This window comes from Petromyzon marinus, chromosome 36, assembly GCF_048934315.1.
Source record: "Petromyzon marinus isolate PM22_M1 ecotype Great Lakes invasive population chromosome 36, UKy_Petmar_22M1.pri1.0, whole genome shotgun sequence".
Taxonomy (NCBI): domain Eukaryota; kingdom Metazoa; phylum Chordata; class Hyperoartia; order Petromyzontiformes; family Petromyzontidae; genus Petromyzon; species Petromyzon marinus.
Genome location: NC_133702.1, coordinates 4,363,720 through 4,386,814, shown reverse-complemented (window position 1 = coordinate 4,386,814; position 23,095 = coordinate 4,363,720). Strand labels below are relative to the sequence as shown.

General features: G+C 44.9%; 1 protein-coding gene across 1 annotated transcript; it reads left to right on the top strand.

Moving 5' to 3' along the window:
• Positions 1-4,500: 4,500 nt before the first annotated feature.
• Positions 4,501-21,544, top strand: SEC61A1 (SEC61 translocon subunit alpha 1). The gene is made up of 12 exons (XM_032966674.2): positions 4,501-4,719; positions 7,749-7,816; positions 8,524-8,589; positions 9,007-9,085; positions 13,362-13,493; positions 14,028-14,137; positions 14,578-14,731; positions 15,849-16,009; positions 16,584-16,781; positions 18,212-18,403; positions 19,209-19,285; positions 21,038-21,544. The coding sequence occupies exons 1-12, from the start codon at positions 4,713-4,715 to the stop codon at positions 21,222-21,224; spliced, it is 1,431 nt and encodes a 476-aa protein (XP_032822565.1). The 5' UTR covers positions 4,501-4,712; the 3' UTR covers positions 21,225-21,544.
• The last annotated feature ends 1,551 nt before the right edge of the window (positions 21,545-23,095 follow it).

Below are 23,095 nucleotides of genomic sequence, written 5' to 3'. Positions count from 1 at the left end.
GAAGGCACCCACAACTCGTTTTGGTTCGTTTTTCATGTTTAACTGCGATATTGGTTGGTATCCAAAAGTAACACGAGGAGCACAAGCAAGCCAGGCACGTGTAAGTGTGCAGATTGGAGCAATTGGAATATTTAGTTGGGTACAATCATAGGGTCACAATGATGCCCTTCATCCAGGAAAGCCTCACTGAATGCCAAGCCACTTTTTTCAGTATTGTCTTGAATTTCAATGTTTTCGTTAATTCGCGTTTTGCCTGTGGGACAAAACTAGAGTCATCATAAGCATCATGAGCCGTGATCCATCCACTGCTGGATATCGGTATCCCTGATGCCAGAATGAAATAAAATACCATACCCCCGAGAAAACACTCAAATAAGGAGACACCGCTTGAAGGTCCATAGATTCAATTTATGTTAGAACATATTCTAATATAACACATTCAAAGGGTATTATCTCTGCGGTGCATTAACAAGAGGCTGCAATAATAATGCAGCGGGTGAACTCTGGATCTGGAGGCAACAAAAGCTCAGTGTCAATGTCAACCTCATCATCATCCATGATCAATCCACTGCTGGACGAAGGCCTCCCTAAGATGTCGCCATGACTCATGGTTCTGTGATGTAACGATCCATCTAGCAGCACCTGCTCAGGAGCTGAATTCATTGCTCCAGCTCAGCAGTGGAAAAGGGCGTCATGCCTCCTTCGGCTACCACTCCACAGTTAGTCTCGACCACCATCCATAATTCCTTATTATGATGTCTCCTGCCCAAGCCTAACTCTCGTAAAAGTCAATATGGTGAATGTAACTGGAGTATATCCTTGAATCCACGTGCTCCTCTTTCTGCATCTAAAACAGGATTCAAAACAGGCATCTCTCCACGCTTCTTTGTGGACTGTTCAACTATTATTCCACATCACTGTTCCTGTTTCTGGCTTGCAAACGACTTAAGAGCCCTGTTTCAAGCTGCACTAAGATTTGGGAGAAAGGCATGCGACACTGACCTGACATGTGGAACACACTAGTCACTCAGGTGCACCCCCTGCCACTTAGAGGAGTTTGACAGGCAAGTGCTATTAGCGAGCACCTATGAAGGCTGGCACGGCACACGAGGGGTTGGGTGGCCAGCAACACCCCGAACCACCTTTGTTTCCCCTGTGGCGATATTTACACACCAAACCAGGTACTGATTTAAGGCTGAGTCGACCTAGGGGAGGCCCAGGACCGGTTGAGATAATCGTCAACTGCTATTGACCGTGAACGGGAATCGAACCCGGATTGCTGGGTTCGTAGCAGCAGTGCGCTAACCACTGCGCCACCACTCCCCAGATACTGACCTGAGATGTGTAACAAACTACTCACTCAGGAGTCACACGGGCACACAGTCAGTAGGTCACACAGAAATTCCCCTGAAATAAAGATGAACAGTGTTTCCTTGCGCCAGATGCAGCCAGCATTGCATACATCTGATTAAGGGCTGGCTGCATACCATTTAATAGCCACACCTGGGGCACAGTTATAAACTGGAATGCTCAGCACACATCACGAACTGGCAATAAGCCAGTCACTCCGATAATGGGAACATTCTGATTGCTTAGAAATTGGCGCGTTGAAATAACCTTCTAAAAATGAGCATTTGCGCATGACGAAAGGGTAACCTTAACATTTGCATAATCACAACGAGGATATGGAGGTAAACCCTTCACTACCAGTGAAGAACCAAATTCAAGAACCAAATTCAAGTTTCAATGTTATCTTGTTTAAGCAGGTTTGCAGCATTAGTCTGCTGGAGGGGGCAATTATCGCAATGCATAATCCCAATAGAGAAATTTGCTGCTAATTTTCGAATTTGCGCTGCAAATGCATACTCTTGCAAATAACATCGGGGGATCTTTAACGTCAAGCGTGAAGCAGACGGCGCGAAAAATTACTGTCAATGCACACCACACTATTAACCAGGGCGGCCGCTGGGTTGGAACCATGGACCTCTGCAACAATCGGCAAAACGCACTACCGCCGGACTAATGGCACTTGTCCACATGGCTGCGTGGTTGTAGAGACATTGAACAAGTGCCTCGGTCGGAGTGGTTGTTTGAGTATACGTCACCAAGTTGGTCCGTGCGGGTTGGTGACCGATTCAGATGTCACCCGCCATTGATGCTAGTTGAAGCTGGCCGAGATGGACCTAGAAGCGTCCCAATTAGGGCCCTAATTCAGTATTCTTTATTGCAAGGCCCACGGGTCACTGGTGGCCCCTGTTGGCTTTTCGTGCGGTCCCTGACAATACACAAATGTGAAAACACGCCTTGCATGCGGTGTTGCGCGCTTCACACTGACGCCTTATCGGCGAAAGTGGCCCCCATCTGAACACTCGTGAAGAACACTGCCCTAATCAATCCCTCTGGCAAATAGCTTGTTTGCCCGTCCAAGGACGGAGGCTGTAATATTTATGAAAAAAAATTGAGCAGAGTATAATTGTATCTTGTGTAAATTTAACGGCAGTGAATCTTGCACAAAAGTATGTCATCAAACACTCCACTGCAGTTCACTGTAGCACTGCATTAATGGAAGTGAATCTGCCACAAAACGAAGTCATAAAACACCTCACTTCATGTCACTGTATCGCTGTATATAACTGACCTTCAATTTGTTCAAATTCATTGCTCTGATACTTTATTCTCTTCTGCTTTCGGTCACTGGGGTTGAAATAAATTGGAAATTAGATACAATATCTGGAAAATCACCAAGAAATGTCTATTTTACCATAATGTAGAAGCATAAATTAGAATTACCTTTTGTCTAAAGTGCTGAAGGAATAAATAAAGACACCAAATCCACGTTTTTGCTGCGTATAATTATTTAATGGATTCACGTTCAATAAAGAAACGTCAAACTTAAAGCGAATTGCGATAAAAAAAGATATTTCCGCTCGACCTTCTGCGTGAGTCTAAAAATCCACCCGCTCATGAATATTCATGAGGGGGGGTGCCGCATGTGGAGTGACGTCACGCGCGTTACACACAGACATTCTTGGCTCATCATATTAGTCATAATACCATACGTCCCTGGTCACTGGGAAAGGGTGAAGGTTGCTGGATTCAAAGCAGTGTGTTAAATATCGCGCCACCTATCCAACAACACTCCTACAACATCAGAGTGCATCGCGCAATTAAATACGCACTACAATGACAATAGTTTAAAGCGATTTGAAGCATGTTTTATTTTTAAAAAAATGGAAATATGGTTTTGGGGGGGGGGGGGGCAGAGCTTTGTGACGTCATATTTGAGGGGGGGGGGTCTGACTTTTTGTGACTTTACAAGTTTGCCCTGGCTTTATTGCCTTGGTGATTCACAATGCTTGCTTTGCCCATCAGCGATGCAAGGGTGACACCTACAGGCTTCGAATGGGAGGGACAACTCTGTTACGAGTTGGCAATAGTTAAACCTGCTGTGATAACTCAAGAGACCTGCAAAAGTCGTAATTTTTTTGTCTATTTGTTTGCGTTTCTCCCTTGTGATGGGACTTTGCAGGATGAGATGTATAAGGGCATGGGGTGACCAATAAGGTCTGAATTGGTGTGTAATGAGGTAAGCACCGATAAAGGGTTGACAGGTATGAAGGCTGGTGATGGAATGACAGCCAAAGGAGTGATATCACTCACAGGCAATGGACAGCACATGTGTTCTGCAATGATGGTCATTACGCGAATCGTAGCCCATTATATTACCCTAAGGCGATCATTAACGACTGTCGGGTTTTATTGGTGCACCGCTGTCAACGCAGCATCCAACTCATCTACACCAGAGGAATCCGATGGGCTACAACGCAATTTTTTCCACAGACGTCCAAATAATTTAACCGTGGAGACGGGCGCTTTGCTGCGAGGATATCAACAGGGATGTGTGTGGGGGGGGTCTTCATCCAGCAGTGGATAGACCACGGCGTAGCGGTGGCAAATCGCCACTAGGAGCTTCCACGCGGACCAAGCAGACACGTGCCGCTATGAGCCACGTGTACACGCGGCGGCCACGTGGCACGCCAATCGGCCAATCGGAGGCGGTGTCTTTAAAAAAAAACCAGGCCGTGCGTCCGCGCTTTAAAGAACGACGCCGATTGGTTGGCTGGATGGGCGCGACAACTTAATAGCGGCTCTAATTTAAAAAAAATTACCGACGCCTCCACAAAAAGTGGTTCTGTCGTCGCGAAACGTCTGACGCCGCGCTTCGAAGTGAAAAAAAAATCGATCGCGCGTCCGCCGTCGGCTGTGGTGACGTGCCACAAGCGCGCAACGTTGCGCGGACGGCGCCTCTGCATTTGGTAGCGCGGATAGGCCGCGAGGGTTGCGCGTCGCCGCCTCTCATTGGTCGAGGGCTCGGGTAATTCCCCCCCACCCCACCCTCCTCCTTCCTTCGCTGCCTATTCGACGCTCGCCATCACGTGACTCGATTCGACCAATCGGGGGCGCACGCGGTGCCCGATCGATAGTGGGGAATTTGAGTGTCGGCATCGCTGACGTAGCTCCTTCTTTTTTGTGTGTTGGCCACGGATTCCATCCCCGGGTTCAGGCGGCGGCGTCGGCGGCTCCTCTTCTCCCGGTCTCTCCCTCGCAAGCCACCGTCGAGCTAGCCCGATCACGTCCCCCACCACCACCGCCGCCGCGTTCGCTTCGAGAAGGTTGACCAAGAGCCCCCTGAGGGCGATCGACCGACCGACATGGGCAGTGAGTAAACCCCCACCAACTCCCTCAAACCTCTCCCGACTCGCGTCTTCGCCCCGTTCATTAATCATCATTATTACGCGTTATTGTAATCGTTATACACTTATCCGCGGATGTGTAATATGTGTATACAATGTGTTCATAGTTGAACGAGTATTATGGGTGTGATACGTAAGGGGATGAAAGGAAGACTTTGAAGGGACAGTGAGGCCTAGCTTCCACCATAAGGGTCATCCCTTGTGGTTTATTGGTGCGCTCTTTAATTTTAATTTATAATTGCTCGCAGGCAAATATAATGGGGTTTAATGCCGTCGTCGCGAGCGGCGTGCGATTTGTAATTGTTTGTAGCGTTGTAATTGAGAGGGTGAACGAGATCGTGTTAATGTCATAATTATAAATGTTACTGTTCAGTAATTGGTAATGTATGATTTATGCTATTAATGTATTCTGACTTAAAGTTGATTGGTAATGCATTGAAGTCGCGTGATAATTGTGAGGGTAATGAAGATGATGTTCGAATGAATATATGAAGGCTGGATCCAGAAGAGTCCTTATGGTTATAACCTGATGTGTTAATATTCGTATAATTACCATTAACATAGTTAATTGTTGGAATTATTGAGAGAAGAGCGTGCTTGAGAGGCTGATTGAATGTATGGCCTAGGCACCTTAAGGTTTCCTGTTAATATTGATTATAATTGTAATACATTAAATGTTCTTGGTTCTTTCGGCAGTCATTTTTTATTATTTTATTATTTCACTTCTACGTGACTTTACCGAAATAACCAAGAATATGAATCCCTGCAGTCACGAAAGCTTTAAATCGAAACATTAAATATTGTTAACGTATGATTATAGTTAATTGTTAGTACGGCATTATAATTGAGACTGACATGTTAAATGACAGGTTAAATGGATTTGCGGCCAGAGTCCGTAAGGGTCCTTGATAATTAGTGATTATAATTGTTTTAGGCATGTTATGGTGAATATTGTTCTATGGGCATGCACATTATACAGTAGTTAATTGTTCTACTGTAGTTTACGTATTATTAACGTGGGTCATTGTTAGTGCGATCATGGCTAGGGTCAACGAGAGGCTGATTGTGGGGCCTTGGTTCCATTAGGTTCCTTGTTAGTAGAGATTTCAACAATGGTGGTACCATGCAATGTATTATTGCAGAATACATTATCTGAATATGTAAGGAGAACGAGACGTTTGAATTTGGGACCCGCAGCCATAAGGGTTCGTGTTAATTGGTGGTTTTAATAGAATCGTTAAAGGTTTATTTTACGGTACGTGAATGATTATTTTAGTAATGTTTCAGTATATTTATTGAAAGAAAGGTTTGAATAGACAAGACCGTCTGTTTGAATGCATATGTAGCCTAGATCTTTCAAGTTTCATGTTAATAGTGGTTTTGTCATCGTTTTAAAGCTAATGTATTTCCCATTACAATTATGGAAGTAGATGTATCATGAATTATTAATCTTAATTAATAAGCAAGTGACTATTATTATCATCAACTTGATGGTGATAGTTGATTCGTTTTATAATTGAGAGAGTGAGAGGATGTTGGAATGGATGCGGCGTCGGTCCATAGGGAATCATAATGGGCAATGATAGAATTGTCATAGGCCTTTAGTCGGTCATTGTATTATAGTGAATGTATCATGATCGTCATAGTTAATTGTTACCATTGTAATTGAGAGCTAATAGAAGTAAGGCTGTTTGAATGAATGTGGAGGCTGGATCTGATCTGTAGGGGGCGCGGATTACCAGTGACGAGTGATCTTTATCTTAATTGGTAACAATGCCTGAGATTGCACGAGATGCTCTTTTAAGGGCACATGGTTAATAGTGGCCATTGATAATGTATTAATGTTAGTACATGCACGGTACGTTTTTTGTCAGTCCACTGTGTTCGTCACTGCAAGGCCCTGTGGTCCGTTGGCGGCCCCCTGGTGGCCCCTGGTAGCCTTTCGTGTGGCCCCTGACAATACAACTCGTGTGAAAACACGCCTTACAGGCGGTGTGGCGACCCTTACACTGACGATGGCTTGTCAGCGAAAGTGCCCCCCCGAAAATTAGTGAAGAACACTGCTCTTGGCCTAGAGGGTCTTGGGTTTACTTGACCCTGCTTTACCGAACTGGCCGGTTACAGATTGGTGAACGCAGTGAGTACGGTAGATACGTGGGAGCATATTGCATTATCACAATGGGTTTTGCTGCACTGATTAATGTTAGTATATTAATTGTATACATTGAACAAGTGAGTGACCTCTTGAAATAATTGTGTGGCTTATGCAGTGGTTCATGTAAATAGAGGTTTAGTTATAATTGATGTGGTTAATTGATTGTTAATATTATTGTTAGTTATTATTACCAGTGGTTATGTCATTGGTAAAGTTGTAATTGAGATTTTGCGAATAAACGTGGTAATTGGGTCTATTTTTAGATGCAGGGGCGATGAAATATTTTGTCATTGTTACAACTCATGGAAAGTTAATATTACTATTGTTAATTCGTTATGAATACTATTGTAGTTAACCCATTAAAGTTTGGAGTAAGAGGATGGAATGAATGTGGAGTCTGTCTCTTTGCTTGTGGTCAGTTATAATAACGGTCAGTTAAACTGCAGAATTACATTTTAAAAAACAGATTATAAAATAACTTAAACAATTTAACATCATATTACAGCCTTATCACTTGATTATATTTGCAGTGCATGGCCATGCATGTCGCAAGTGGTCATGGGTGTCCGAATTTGCCCAAAGCCTTTTAGTTATTGGAGCCTTATACAAATATCCTGGACTTCGTGGTCAATATTAACACTGGGAAGCCGCAGGCAGGCATGCGATTGTTGGACCGACTACCCTGTCATGTACTGTACAATCTTGAATAGGCACTCTCTAACAGGACATGTATGAGCAGCTGATCCATGCCTATAGCGGCACGGTTATGCAATTACATCTTTTATGAATGGCCATCCATATTTTATGATTCAAAGCCCGTGGTTCGTGTTTTCCTGCAGTGAAATTCCTCGAAGTGATCAAGCCGTTTTGTGCGGTTCTCCCGGAGGTCCAAAAACCAGAACGAAAGGTGAGTGATCCAAAAAACAATACCAACATGATGGCGGTGTGCCATTGTCTTGAGAGAACCTGATTGTCTGTGCCGTATGAAAATCCACTTCTTGCCTGGCAGCTTAGACTTGCTTGATGGCATTTCTCTGTTTCATGTCTTAATATAATTTTCATTGGAACTTTTGTGTTATTTTGTTAAATGGCAGAGGGGAGAATGCATAAAGAATACCAACTAGAGTTCTGGGCTTAAAAAAAAGAATACATGCTATCAGAATAATACTATATGTTTGTGTAGTTGAACAATAATATAGATAAGTTGGTCCTATGCTCGGTGTGTAAAGTGATTTGTGTGGAGGCTCTTGACAGTCTTGATTATTCATGGCCATTCTGACGAGGATTTTACTCAGCAGTTTGCTCACTTTTTAGAAAAATCATGTTACTGGTAAAATCGCAGAGCTGGATACTTGGTGGATAAAAAAAAGCGACTTGCAGCAGTTGGGCAGTATGTTAGAAAAATATTGACATTGTCAGAGCTTATGATTGCTGTGGGAATGCCTTTGCACATAAGCATCTGTTGGCAGCTTCGGCATAGTGGAAACTGCACAGCATTGTGCTTTGTAGATTGCAAAATGGTAGTGTTTGTATGGCGTTTAAGTTTATGGCCTCTGTGTCCAAGTCCCTGCGATCTGGTGTAGTGCCAACCTTTTGTGCGATGTACACCCACAGATCCAGTTTAGGGAAAAGGTGCTATGGACAGCAATCACCCTCTTCATCTTCTTGGTGTGCTGCCAGGTGAGTGAACAGAAGTCTTGTATGGGGGTTGCCCTGTTCTCACAAAGTTTGTTAATCAAAGCACACGCTTTTAATCACGTGTTATTAAGTGCATCCATTTGTCAATCACTGCCGAAAGAAAGCTTCCCCATTCCACGTTCGGTTGTTTTGGGGGGGGGGGGGTTGACCAAACTGTACTGCTTATCTTTGCAGTGGAAGGGTGGAATTAAACTGGTTGAGATGTCATTCGCCATTCATGATAACCGTGGCCGCTAATTTAACTCGGGTCGCCGTGTTCATAGTGCGGTTTGCTCTTGCTTTTTGTATCTATTGTGCTCCGCTTAATTACTGATAGCAGTGGCACAATGTTAGAAATGCTTTCAAGTTTATTGAGAATGAATGATGACAATGATCTTAATGTGCTTCGTTCATTTGCAGATTCCTCTGTTTGGGATCATGTCATCAGACTCTGCAGATCCCTTCTACTGGATGAGAGTAATCTTGGCATCCAACAGAGGTAATGTGACCTCAAACTAATAACTAATGAGCTATTGTGATTGTCCTGTGGATATTACAATCATGGCTCGGGGGGGGGGGGTGTAAATATGAAATCAGTGCTCCCCCATGCTCGTTGGAAACCATTTTGACCTTGATTGCATAAAAGTAAAATAGTTAGTGAAATGCAGACCTATTAGACTTGAAATGCATAAATACAAAGACAAAGGATGTCCCATGAAATGGAGGCAGCAAAAGAGAGACCACCGGCAAATTCGGCAACAATCGGAATATTTTCTGGCATGGGTTCATGATGACGGTTCCAAGCCACTCTTACATCTGGAAATAAAATGTGCAGATTCCAGAGGCACACAAATGGCAAGCTAGTGACTACACACGAATGGGAAATGGGCTCGTCAAAGCCACGTGTGCAGTATGATGAAGCAGTATAGTAAAATACAGTGAGGGAAAAAAGTATTTGATCCCCTGCTGATTTTGCACGTTTGCCCACTGACAAAGAAATGATAAGTCTATAATTTTAATGGTAGGTTTATTTGAACAGTGAGAGACAGAATAACAACAAAAAAATCCAGAAAAACGCATGTCAAAAATGTTATAAATTTATTTGCATTTTAATGAGGGAAATAAGTATTTGACCCCCTCTCAATCAGAAAGATTTCTGGCTCCCAGGTGTCTTTTATACAGGTAACGAGCTGAGATTAGGAGCACACTCTTAAAGGGAGTGATCCTAACCTCAGCTTGTTACCTGTATAAAAGACACCTGTCCACAGAAGCATTCAATCAATCAGATTCCAAACTCTCCACCATGGCCAAGACCAAAGAGCTCTCCAAGGATGTCAGGGACAAGATTGTAGACCTACACAAGGCTGGAATGGGCTACAAGACCATTGCCAAGCAGCTTGGTGAGAAGGTGACAACAGTTGGTGCGATTGTTCGCAAATGGAAGAAAAACAAAATAACTGTCAATGTCCCTCGACCTGGGGCTCCATGCAAGATCTCACCTCGTGGAGTTTCAGTGATCATGAGAACGGTGAGGAATCAGCCCAGAACTACACGGGAGGATCTTGTCAATGATCTCAAGCCAGCTGAGACCATAGTCACCAAGAAAACAATTGGTAACACACTACGCCGTGAAGGACTGAAATCCTGCAGCACCCGCAAGGTCCCCCTGCTCAAGAAAGCACATACATGCCCATCTGAAGTTTGCCAATGAACATCTGAATGATTCAGAGGGCAACTGGGTAAAAGTGTTGTGGTCAGATGAGACCAAAATGGAGCTCTTTGGCATCAACTAAACTCGCCGTGTTTGAAGGAGGAGGAATGCTGCCTATGACCCCAAGAACACTGTCCCCACCGTCAAACATGGAGGTAGAAACATTATGCTTTGGGGGTGTTTTTCTGCTAAGGGGACAGGACAACTTCACCGCATCAAAGGGACGATGGACCGGGCCATGTACCGTCAAATCTTGAGTGAGAACCTCCTTCCCTCAGCCAGGGCATTGAAAATGGGTCGTGGATGGGTATTCCAGCATGACAATGACTCAAAACACACGGCCAAGGCAACACAGGAGTGGCTCAAGAAGAAGCACATTAAGGTCCTGGAGTGGCCTAGCCAGTGTCCAGACCTTAATCCCATAGAAAATATGTGGAGGGAGCTGAAGGTTCGAGTTGCCAAACGTCAGCCTCGAAACCTTAATGACTTGGAGAAGATCGGCAAAGAGGAGTGGGACAAAATCCCTCCTGAGATGTGTGCAAACCTGGTGGCCAACTACAAGAAACGTCTGACCTCTGTGATTGCCAATGAAGGTTTTTCCACCAAGTACTAAGTCATGTTTTGCAGAGGGGTCAAATACTTATTTCCCTCATTAAAATGCATATCAATTTATAATATTTTTGACATGCATTTTTCTGGATTTTGTTGTTGTTCTGTCTCTCACTGTTCAAATAAACCTACCATTAAAATTATAGACTGATCATTTCTTTGTCAGTGGGCAAACGTACAAAATCAGCAGGGGATCAAATACTTTTTTCCCTCACTGTATGCGGCATCGTGTGCCTAAGCTAGGTTAATCATATACAGGCTAAGTGATAAAAAGACAATTTTGTTTCTAAAGCACATAACTCAAGAGCATTGTCGCTTAGCAAAATATTGCTACGATCACATTGTAGGAGAGACCACATTGTAAGAAAACTCGCTCGGCGTTTGACTTCCATTTTAAATTAGGCAATCGTGAAAGAATACCTATTTGTGAATTCTCCCAATGCCTTAAACCTAATCTATAAGCAGCTCTTTGAAAACAGGAACTGTAGGTTACAATACAGCATACTTGTTTTGCTACCTACACTTTTATACGTGCTTTATAACACTGTCGGCATTGCAACCAAGACCAGTGCCTAATTAATACTGCTTCCTACAAGAAGGTAAATCTGCACCTTGGACCCAAATAAATGTACCTTCAGTACCTGCTGTTCTTATTTGTTTTTTAGGCTTTGCCCTTGTCACAATTATGGAATAACAGTGCACAAGGATCGCACTCGCGTTTCTGTTTTTTACAAAGAAACTGTGACTTAAGTCAGAGGTGGAATTGTAATGACTTGGCCTAGACTGCAGAGGGGATCCGTATCGGTCAGTGATAGACATTTTAAGGGTGTGGATGAAATAATGTTACATGCAGTTTATGCTGAAGCACTACTATCACATGTTTCAGACTGACAAAGATGTCCCGTGTAGCCTCTTACCAAACTGTTGGGGGCAAGTGCTCGTTACGACCACCTATTAAAGCCGGAACCGCTTGAGAGCTTTTGGTGAGGCCACCCAACTCTGGACCCCATCACCTTTGTCCTCAGAGTACTGATGTTTACACAATGCGCACCAGGGTTAAGCTTTTAAGGCTGAGTAGATATAAGGGAGGCTCAGGACTGCTTCGGTCTATGTACGTTGCTTTTAATATTGTCTGTGACTCGGACTTGGCGGATTGGGTTTGGAGCGCAGTGCGTTCACCACTTCTCCACCGCCCTTGCAGTGTTTTGTACACGCACAAACACACATTAATTGCAAAATATATCCAAACGCTCAAGTATACCAAATTCTCGGAAACATATGCTAGCGAGTGCGTACATATGTCTCGTGTATGTGTGTGTATTAATTTCACCTGCCCAAGTGCGATTTGTTCTCTGGCTGGCATCTTGCCCAGTGCGGGCGAGTAAAGACCTGATGGGTTTTGAAACGTAGGCAAATGAGGCATATCCGCTGACGTTGCTCAAGCGGAAGTGTCTATCGGATACTTGGCATTCTTCCACATTCTCTGCTTACCAGTTTAATGTTCCTTAATCTGTGACGCTCGTTGAGTCTCACGACGTGCTTTCAGGATGGGTCCCCCACTTGGGGTTTTGTTGCCAATTCTTTATGGTTGTTTACACAATGGGAGGGAATCTTTTAAGTACCCAAAAAGCGGATTCAGAAACCATTTGCTATACCGCCTTCGCCTTGCTACCTCACCTAACCTGGCCAGCAGGTTCAAATATACCTTGCCTCACACATGTGCGTAACAAAAATGAGGCGTCAGCACAAAATGCTAAATGCCATCGCAAAAACACAGCAAGTGCAGCTGAACCTACACACAGATGCGAGGCAAGTAGTGGTGGTGAGGATGCACGTGCAGAGTGAGGTCAATTTTATTTGATGTCGCGTCATTCATGTAAGCCGTAGCCCAAAATGTTGAGCATTACATATTCAATTTACAGCAAAAATGTTTTGTGAGATGATGCACAGATAAACAAAGTACAGAGGTGAAACACACCATGAACCAGGTGGGGTGACAGTAAATTCTCAACCTCCGGACATCAGCACAAGTCCAGAGAATAATGATGACAGTAGTAGTTTGCAAACTTCTCCTGTGTCATTCATGCAAACATCACCCCGAAGCAGATCCCAGCTGTAGGCAGCAGTAAAGAAGAACGTTTGTTTGTGTGAATTGAAAATTGAAAGGGAGCTGATTAGACTTCTGTGTAATTGGAGGTGAAAATTAGTTAATTTGCACGTCTCTGTGTGTACGACTAATTATGCCACGCAACGCCATCTTAGGCGTGAGTACAATCTCGAGAGGCATGTGTTAATTTTTTTTTGTTCTTACAAAACCAAAGGTCAGACAATACAAAGAGTTGGTACAAACCATATGATGCAACTCGACTGACCCGGAATCATGACATTTCATGCGCTCACAAATCTATGTATTCTGTGCAATGAAGGGCATTGTGTACTGTGCGGTCACCTGCAGGAACCCTGATGGAGCTGGGCATCTCGCCCATCGTCACTTCGGGGCTCATCATGCAGCTGTTGGCTGGCGCCAAGATCATTGAGGTCGGGGACACGCCCAAGGACCGCGCGCTCTTCAACGGCGCCCAGAAACGTACGCTGGACAAGTGACACTGACAAGCCCCCAAGGGTCAATCTAGCGGGGGCCTCGCGCAATCGTGTCGGGTGGGAGGAGTTGTAATCACAATGTGTGGAGCCCCTGGTTGAGCTCTACTCGCGCTTTTCAGATGGGCTTCTGTGGCCGTCTGGAACGCTCTACCTTTCGATATTAGGGAAGCCACTGGAGCTACTCGCTTTTGAATCTAGATTGAAAAGTAATTTATTTAAAAACTGCTTTTTGTGTTTAGTTTGTGTTGTCCTTACCCCGCACCTCCGATTAGCACAGTTGGCTACGTACCTTACATACTGCCAAGTCAAATTAATTTGAGTCACACTTGGTTGTTGTTTGGTCTGTTTTTTTAATGTACTACATTTGGTTATACTCGGCACAGTAATTGTTGGTCTGACTGATGAGTCCATGTTTGTCATTGTCCTGCGTCACGGGTAGAATGTTTGAGTCATACCTGTTGGCTGCTCTATCTGGTTAGTACACGCGTGTTAATTGCCATCGTGGCATCTTGTGTCGCAGTATTTGGAATGATCATCACCATCGGGCAGGCCATCGTGTACGTCATGACGGGCATGTACGGGGAGCCTTCAGAGATGGGGGCTGGCATCTGCCTCCTCATCATCATCCAGGTATGTACACGTACAGCCCTTTTTAAAAATCAATCCACTACTGGATTAGGCCCATTCTACGAACGCGACTGTACTTCACCGTGCCGGATAGCGCATGTTAATGAAGGCGGGGAGCACACACACGTTGCATCATAATACAGTACAACAATAGATTTGGCTTCACTGCCCTCTGCCGACAGTTCCGTGCATGCTCGTCACCCACCAGTGTGATCCAGGCTCAAACCTGCTTAGCTTCTGAGGTCTGACGAGGTCGGGCATATTTCAGGTGATTTTGGTCAAAGGTCTTCCATTTATCCACACCTCCGATGAGCACGGTTGGCTACGTACGGTGCGAAAGAAGTTCAACAAATACATACACACATAGTATATTACAACAATTTGAATTTGTTTGAGTGATTTACATTGCTTGTTCGTGTTGAATTTGCTTGTGATGCTGGCAGTTGTTCGTGGCGGGTCTCATCGTGCTGTTGCTGGATGAGCTGCTCCAAAAAGGCTACGGCTTGGGCTCTGGAATCTCCCTCTTCATCGCCACCAACATCTGCGAGACGATCGTGTGGAAGGCCTTCAGCCCCACCACGGTCAACACGGGCCGAGGTGTGTGGGCACGCTGGGCACACACACACACTTGGTGACGTTTACCCACCAAGCAACTATTCTTCCTGGCATTTTCCCCACTCGCGTGGAGTCTGCTGTCCTGCTCCTTTTGACTCGTTCTTGTCCTGGGCCATCATCTCCACGTCCACTCTGCAGTCCTTCATTTCCCGGTTTACCAATAATGACCTCTTTCTAGGCCTGCCCTTGGTGCTTCCTTGTTAACTATTTCTTCTGCCAATGTGGATTTTCTTGCTCCTTACAACATGGCTAGCCTTCAGTTAACTTTCTTCTCGTCTCAAGATTCCATGCTTGCTGTATTCCTTCTCTTCAATCCAGTCTTGGCATAACTGAGATTCATCTTGTCATCTTCATCTCTGCAGTATACAACAGCTGCTCCTCCTCTGGTTTTTATAGTCCAACGTTCACACCATATATTAAATATACAGGTTCTCTCAAACTGTTCTTTGCTATTCTGTGTATTTAATTGATGTCTCGATGCTGACTCAACATTAACTACGTTACAGCGACTGGAAATAATTGAGAACAAATGCATGGACAACCTGAATGTTTACAACTGGCCAGATAGTGCAGTGGTTAGAACGTGTGGCTCAACATTGGAAGGTTGTAAGTTAAAATCCGGTTGGAGGACAACTCGGCCTTTCCTACCTCCACGGTTAATAAAATAATTACCGCTTTGTGAGAAATTATCAGTTGTCTTGTGGGTTATCAGTCGTGCCATATGCATGTGGATACTCCACCAATAGGTCGGTGCTGTGAAGTCGAATGGTAAAGCACTTTGTATGGTCAACCATACAGTTGCCGCTTCAGTGGAGACTTTGGTGCAAAAGATAGAAAGAATCGGTGTCTGATTTTCGCATGTAAAAACATTGGACAACAAAGCATGCAGGAGGAACTAGTAGAGGTGGATTGACAGTAAAGATGGCCTTGAAAGATTAAAACGTAAGTCTACAGGAGGTGATCGCCACAGGCAGGGAAAATAACTTCATTCAACCTTCCTGTCAGCTGCCATGCCATGACTGATGGAAGGCAGGTAAAGAGACAGAGATGTAACGCTCTGTCTGGCATGGTTCCCACGTGTTCCGTCTTACGAACACAGGCACGGAGTTTGAGGGTGCGTTCATCGCGCTCTTCCACCTGCTGGCCACACGGCAGGACAAGGTTCGCGCGCTCAGAGAGGCCTTCTACCGGCAGAATCTGCCCAACCTGCACAACCTCATCGCCACCGTCTTCGTCTTTGCTATTGTCATATACTTCCAGGTAAAGCCCCCTTTCCCATTTGTCTTTGTATGTCTTGTTTCCTTTGCCAGTGGCTTAAGTGTAGGTTTTTTTATTGAGCTCACCCATTAAGTTGCTCTGGGTGGTGATCGTAGGCCAGTTAACCCTTTCTCCTTCCGTTGACGTACGTCATCAGTTTTTCTTTCGGTCCTGTTCCGATTGACGTACACGTACTTTGTCGGTACCGAGGCTCCCGCAAGGCCATGCGGGGGAGGGCGTGTGGCACAGTTTGGTGCCAGCTATCATAGAGAGTACGGTCGTGTCGCTACAGTTCTCTGCGGTGAGTACAATGTCTTTAAAAACAACGGCGCTATGCCTCTCATGTCACCGTGCACTTCCAAGATTCAGCGGTGAACGGGAACGCACCCTGCAATTTGCAGTTGCCTCGGAAAGGGTCAAAATGACGATTGTTAGATGTGGTGATGATGCCGATTCACAACTTATTGTTGATAACGATCCTGCACGTATTGATGATGACTGTGATGCTCGACGGGTGGTGGGAAAAAAAAACGCCGACGTTTACGAACCACCGCCATCTTTGCTGTTCGCCACTCAGGGATTCCGCGTGGACCTGCCCATCAAGTCCGCGCGCTACCGTGGCCAGCAAAGCACCTACCCCATCAAGCTCTTCTACACCTCCAACATCCCCATCATCCTGCAGTCAGCCCTCGTCTCCAACCTCTACGTCATCTCGCAGATGCTCTCCGTGCGCTTCAGCGGCAACTTCCTCGTCAACCTCCTCGGCACCTGGGCTGTGAGTTTTGCCCCGAGGCCTTTGCCGTGGCCACGCTTGTTGGTTTTTTTACGCACGTGCCCCGTTTTGCTTCAGGCAAAGTTATTACCCGTTTGTGTGAATAAACCTGTGGGAATAGTCGGAGAAGATACGAGCCTCTCGTTTGCCAAGGCTAGGGAGGTTTGTTGTGTCATTTTTGTAAAATGCGTTTGCACGCACGCTGAAAGTGCATTTAATATTTTTTCCTAATATAACTGCATTATGTGCCAGTGACATGAGTTCAAATTCATGCCATGGCTAATATCGGTGGCGTGACATATCTGATCCGGTCCCGGCTCCCCCCACTTCATCAACCCGTACTGTGACCAGTCTGGTGAAGTGTGGTCAAATAACCCCCATGGACTGGCACGACATTGCCAGTGCCATCATTCCAGTAGCGTTATTGGCAGTTTTTTTAAACATTAATAAAACTTTCTGTACAGTTAAAAAATACTGCCTGTTCTCCGATTGACTGGCTGTCGATGTGAATGTTGCCTACATTCACTCTACATGGTAAATGTTCTCCTCCTCTCTCTGCTCTGAAAATTGTCCTTTGCCCAGAAGATTAGCTCATCCATTTTTCTCTTTACAAGGCAATTTTTTTTGTGATGCAGGTGGTCATTTTTTTTATTTTGAAAAATAAAGTTGGTAAAGGTTTAAAACGTTTCAATACAAATCCACCGACGTCATTGGCAGCAGTTCTGTATGGTCTGTTGTGACAGCCTGGGTCAATGCTACCTTTGTCTTCTCATACCTGCCTCTCTTACAACCAATGTGTACAAAATACGTGTGTGGTTGTGATGGATTGATGGTAATATATAGCTATTTTATATATTTATGTGGATAAATAAACCTCTGTTTATTAATTCTTTCTTTCGTATCGTATTTTAAATCCAATCGGCTACGTTTATAATTGCTAGTTGAGTTTGGAATGCCACGTGATGGCGTCTATGGTTAGCCAGATTCAGTCAATTTGTACCCCCTGCACATCACCGATAGTGCAGGTTGCCACTATCGGTGATGCGAGTCGATGGCTTGAACTTCTTCACAGTCCACTTCTTAATTCCCTATTTATGGAGGAAATTTTATTATTCGATGCCGCATTACCAGTGGTGCACAAGCATAATTCACAAAAAATAAATTCAACACGTTCTTGAATAACACCGCCTTTACAATATATAATAGGCGACATTTCAGGCCCTGGCCGTTTTGTAGACTCCTATGATATTTTTTCCTTTCAGTCCTGCATGTAGGAGGAAGCTGGACAACCTCCCATGTCGTGGCTCTGTAACGCGGTGTGCAGTGTCGTCACGGAACCGATTTCTGAACGAGTAATTTATTTCATTCACCTATTCATTCCTAACGAACTGAATGTTCCGTCGACGCGCGGCCATGCGTGCGCCGCTGCGTAGGACGTCGGCGGCGGTGGGCCCGCACGCTCGTACCCCGTGGGAGGCCTCTGCTACTACCTGTCCCCGCCGGAGTCGCTTGGCAGCGTGCTAGACGACCCCGTTCACACGGTCATCTACATCATCTTCATGCTCGGCTCCTGCGCCTTCTTCTCCAAGACGTGGATCGACGTGTCGGGATCGTCCGCCAAGGACGTACGTTACGCGCGGACGGTTTTTACATCCGCGCGCGCCCCTTTAGCTTTCGGCGCGTTCTGACTCGATCCGGAAGGGTCAGAGAGTCGTAGGCGCATGCTCTCGAGAGTTGTCTGGATTTCTTTCACAAGCAGTATGAGCGTTAATAATAGTAATGATGGGTTGTTTTTCATTCGTACAGATATTAGGCACGTTTCTTTCCTTTGGGTTAATGGTTGGGAAAAAAGTTGCAGCGTTAATAAAAGTACTAATGACATGGACTACAAAGGAAGGCTATTGTAGTCTTGCATATGGCAATGTTCCCGAGCTGACTTACAAATAAAATGAGATAGGAGTACGAAAGACAATAACATAAATAATAATTTCTTTCCGAATTCAATTGTGACTCCACATAACGGAAAATGAAATCGCGAGCATGAACAGTGACATACATAGTTAACTGGAAAAAGTGTACCTTCTGACTAAAGGATCGACTTGGTTTAATTTAGGCAACTGCAGCTTCAGGAAAACTGCAGCTTCAGCAACCTTTTTCACAGCTGCGTTAACGTTTTACATTCTCCATCGATTACAGAATCCTCTTTCGCGATGCCGCCTCAATGTTGGCCACATCTGCTGAAGCACAGCCCTATGAATACGATGTTATTTTTAAACAAACCAGAATGCTAACAAAAAAATTGTTGCAAAATTGTGGTGTTGCGAGCAGCGTTTTACACACTGCACTGTGAACCCAGTGATACGAGGTTCAGTTCACTAGGCAGAGTTAACCGATGCACCGTACCTTGCTTTCTCCCCCTTGCGTGTGCAGGTTGCCAAGCAGCTGAAAGAGCAGCAGATGGTGATGAGAGGCCATCGTGAGCAGTCCATGGTGCATGAGCTGAACAGGTAAGGAGGATCGTCTCTTATGTCCTGCGGGTGGTGCTGTGCTGCTGCGTAGCAAGTCTAGTTTGTCAGCCTCCTTGGTCGTCTTTATCGACCATCGTCTCATGCAGCTGAAGCTCTGTCCATTATTTTGCGGAACCGAGATGAGTAGCTACACACCGAACTACTTAATGCACACCAGACTTGGTTCTCAAGAGTCGTGTAGTTTATTATGTTGTAGTAATTGACCAAGAAGAGCCTCGCCGAGTCCGCGATTCCTTCAGACGGTTCCGCTCGGTGCGTTCAGGCCAATTCGACCTCAAGGAGTGTTTTGTGGGTACAGGGCAAATATTTGGAAATAAAAACCGAAGCTTGGCATAGGTGGGCCCTTAATCCACTTGTACGTGTCTCCTGGCCACCTCGTTCTCGTACAATTGGGAGTCGCAAATCTGCGCAACTCGCCAGTCCTCTGGCCCATAGTGTACTGGGTTTGTAGGCGTTGTGCTGTCATTCGCAGCTGAAGGAAGAAGGAAACTTAAATTAACGGCTGCTTTCGATTGAAAGCTTTCGTGACTGCAGGGATTCATATTCTTGGTTCTTTCGGTAAAGTCACGTAGAAAGGAAATAATAAAATAATACAAATCAAACAATATAATAAAACAATGAAATTCTCACGACGTTTCGATTGCAACACAAGCACAATCATCATCATCATCATTGCTTGTGTTGCAATCGAAACGTCGTGAGAATTTTATTGTTTTATTTGTATTCTTTTATTACATCCCTTCTACATGACTTTACCGAAAGAACCAAGAATATTAACGGCTGCTGTTTGGTAGTTTTTGAAGATACCTAGGGATGTGCATCGCGTCCCGTTTAACAGTGAAGAAGCTTATTTAATGAGAAAAATACTTTTAATTCGTGACTGCATGACTTTCATGTTACTGCAGCATAGCGCCCTCTTGTGATAGCACAGGTAAGCTGTCTATTACTTCTTTACCCCAGCCCAGCGGTTCCCAACCTGTGGACTGTGGACCCCTGGTGGTCCGCGAGGCTACTACAGAGGGTCCGCGAGGAAATAAAATTAATAGCTTCATCATTACCAAGGAAATGTACACATTTAAAATAACTAGTGGCATGTGGTGGTGATCCGCGAAATGTTTTGAATTTGAAAAGTGGGTTGCACACTCGACAAACTATTCAACTATTTTTTTTGTATTTCACCAGGTAAGGCCCACTGAGTTATATAGCTATTTTTCAGAAGCGACCTGGCCACAAACGATAGCTCAACGAGAAGTGGCTTATCATGTGCAAATTTATAGCAGCCAAATACTCTAAACGCATGTTTCTAAATGTAGGGGGGGAAATCGGAGGGCCTGGGGAAAAATCCACTCGACCACGGGGAGAACATGCAAAATATACAGGCGACATCAAGGGTCGGTCGGGATTGAACCCACGACCTCCTTTATACTAGGCAAGGTTGTTAACATCTCACCCGAGCCCCATCACCGCAGGTCAGGTCCATGGTGGTCGCTTCTGATAAAGAGCTTTATAGCTCAGTGGGCCTTGCCCGGTAAAATAAATAAATGGTTGAATAGTTCGTCGAGTGTGCCGGAACCCCTTTTCAAAGTAAAAAGAGTTAACCGTTTTATAGTTTTAAACAATGTGACATCCGATTCTTTTGTGGGTCTCATCGTCTTGTGACGATCGCGCCGCGCCAAGCGCAGCGCCGCCACGTTAACGGATCCGTTGCCCGCCGTCCATTCTCTGCGACAGGTACATCCCGACTGCAGCCGCGTTCGGCGGACTCTGTATCGGAGCGCTCTCCGTGCTCGCCGACTTCCTGGGGGCCATCGGCTCGGGCACCGGGATCCTTCTGGCCGTCACCATCATCTACCAGTACTTTGAGATTTTCGTCAAGGAGCAGAGTGAGATGGGCAGCATGGGCGCCATGTTCTTCTAATACGACGGTGGGCGGCGGGGGGGGGGGAGATGGCGGGAGATGTGATCTAAGAATGGGGGGGGAGGGAAGGGGGGGTTAGGGTGGGAGAAGCAGCAGCAGATGGGGGGAAGAACGTGGACGTATCTGGTCCTGCACCTGGGCAAGTGGGGATTCGGCCAAATGTTTAAATTGCGTTTGTATCTGTCATTGTATCTGCCTCCATTGTGTGCGTGGAAAAACAAAATAAAAGTAAATAATCGTTACGCTTCACTAACATTCACCAATGTATTTAATCCTTTATTTTGTTTTTCTAAATGGACAATAAAGGATTTGGAAATTTGGTTATTTTGTTCATGATTTTTTGTCACGTTGCAAATCTACAGAAAGGACATTTTACGTGCGGTATTTCCTCATTCACACCCATGTCACCATTTGTAGCAAAGTACACGGGTGTTTGGTATTGCTTGGCATCTGCTGCTGTCACGGGGAGCCGGCGATGGGGGAGAAGGCTTGAGGGCTGGGTCAACAAGAGAAGGATGTGCAAGGCTGTGGACAAAGGCTTATCAATGTAGAGCATTTTAACGTAACTTTTCTGGCATTTGTAAAACAGATTTCACCACTTCGTCCCATCATATTTAACTCGCAGATCCCACTTGTAATCGCGATATGGACTGCCAACTCGCTGTCGATAGGTTAATTTGTTTCTGTAGTGTGATCTTTATACACACGTGTTGTTGTCGGTCTGAAAATGCAATCTGTGTAGAATGTTGGTGGGAAATAAATGGTTGGAAGGAAACACAGCAAAGCTTAGCAGCAGCAAGATTGTCAGCAGAGACTGAAGCCATACTCAGGACCTGTTAAACGCCTTGTGCTCTTGCACGAGTTGGGTCATGTTCGATAATTAAAATAGGCCAAATATACACAACGTATAACATGCGCCTACATACATGCCATAGTCTAAATGCAACTTATAATTTTTTTGTTGATAATTACGTTTTGGAAACTCTTTACGCGTCTCCTTCCAACAGTTTTCTTTTTTACTCCACTGGCTGTGGCCAAAAGAGGATACGAGAGACCCCTTGGACAGTTGACCAGGCATAATGTGTCTGTGTTTTACATCTGGTGGCTTTGATTTATCATCTAACTCTTGAATTTTGTCTGCTCTGATTTTAAATATTGTTTGTTATGTAACACCCCCCCCCCCGCCTTCATTCTTTTCAATTGTGGTTGATTGTCACACCGTACACGTAATAGGATCAGTTAATAATGGCTTTCCTGGACTCTCATCAGTATGACAGACATGCATTGACTGAACTGCAAACTGCCCACGCTCACGTAATTCCCCCCCCTCCCTCCCCATAACACATTTGCAGTTTCGGAACGAACTTTGCTGTCTTACAGTATTGCTGGGTGCTTTTATTTTCTACGCGAATTGCATTCGCCACTGCCCATTTCAACGTCCCAAGGCAACAAGCGTGCATTCAGTATTGTAATACACGTGATGCATTTCGGCGTGTTTTGTATGTATGCATTTACAACCAAAAAAAAAGCTGGAATGTGTGTTTTTTGCCTTCAGTAAAACGCAGAGAACTGTGCATTCAAAACGTCAAATAAAACTCATTAAATTCCCTTAATTGTTGAATGTAATTGCCGCATTGCTAACACGTGTGGAGTGGCGATGGCTTGGCCAGGTATACATTCAGCAGGAGACTGGAAGTGGATAATTATAATGACAATGTGTGGGCTTGGTTTAAAATGAGTGGCGTGGCACGGAGTCATCACTGGCACAGGTAATACAAATAGAACCGGTCAGAAGTGGAGCTATATTCCCAATAGCGGAATAGCCGGTTCACGTGCGCAAGGAAGACCAAGGATGACGTGGATATATATGA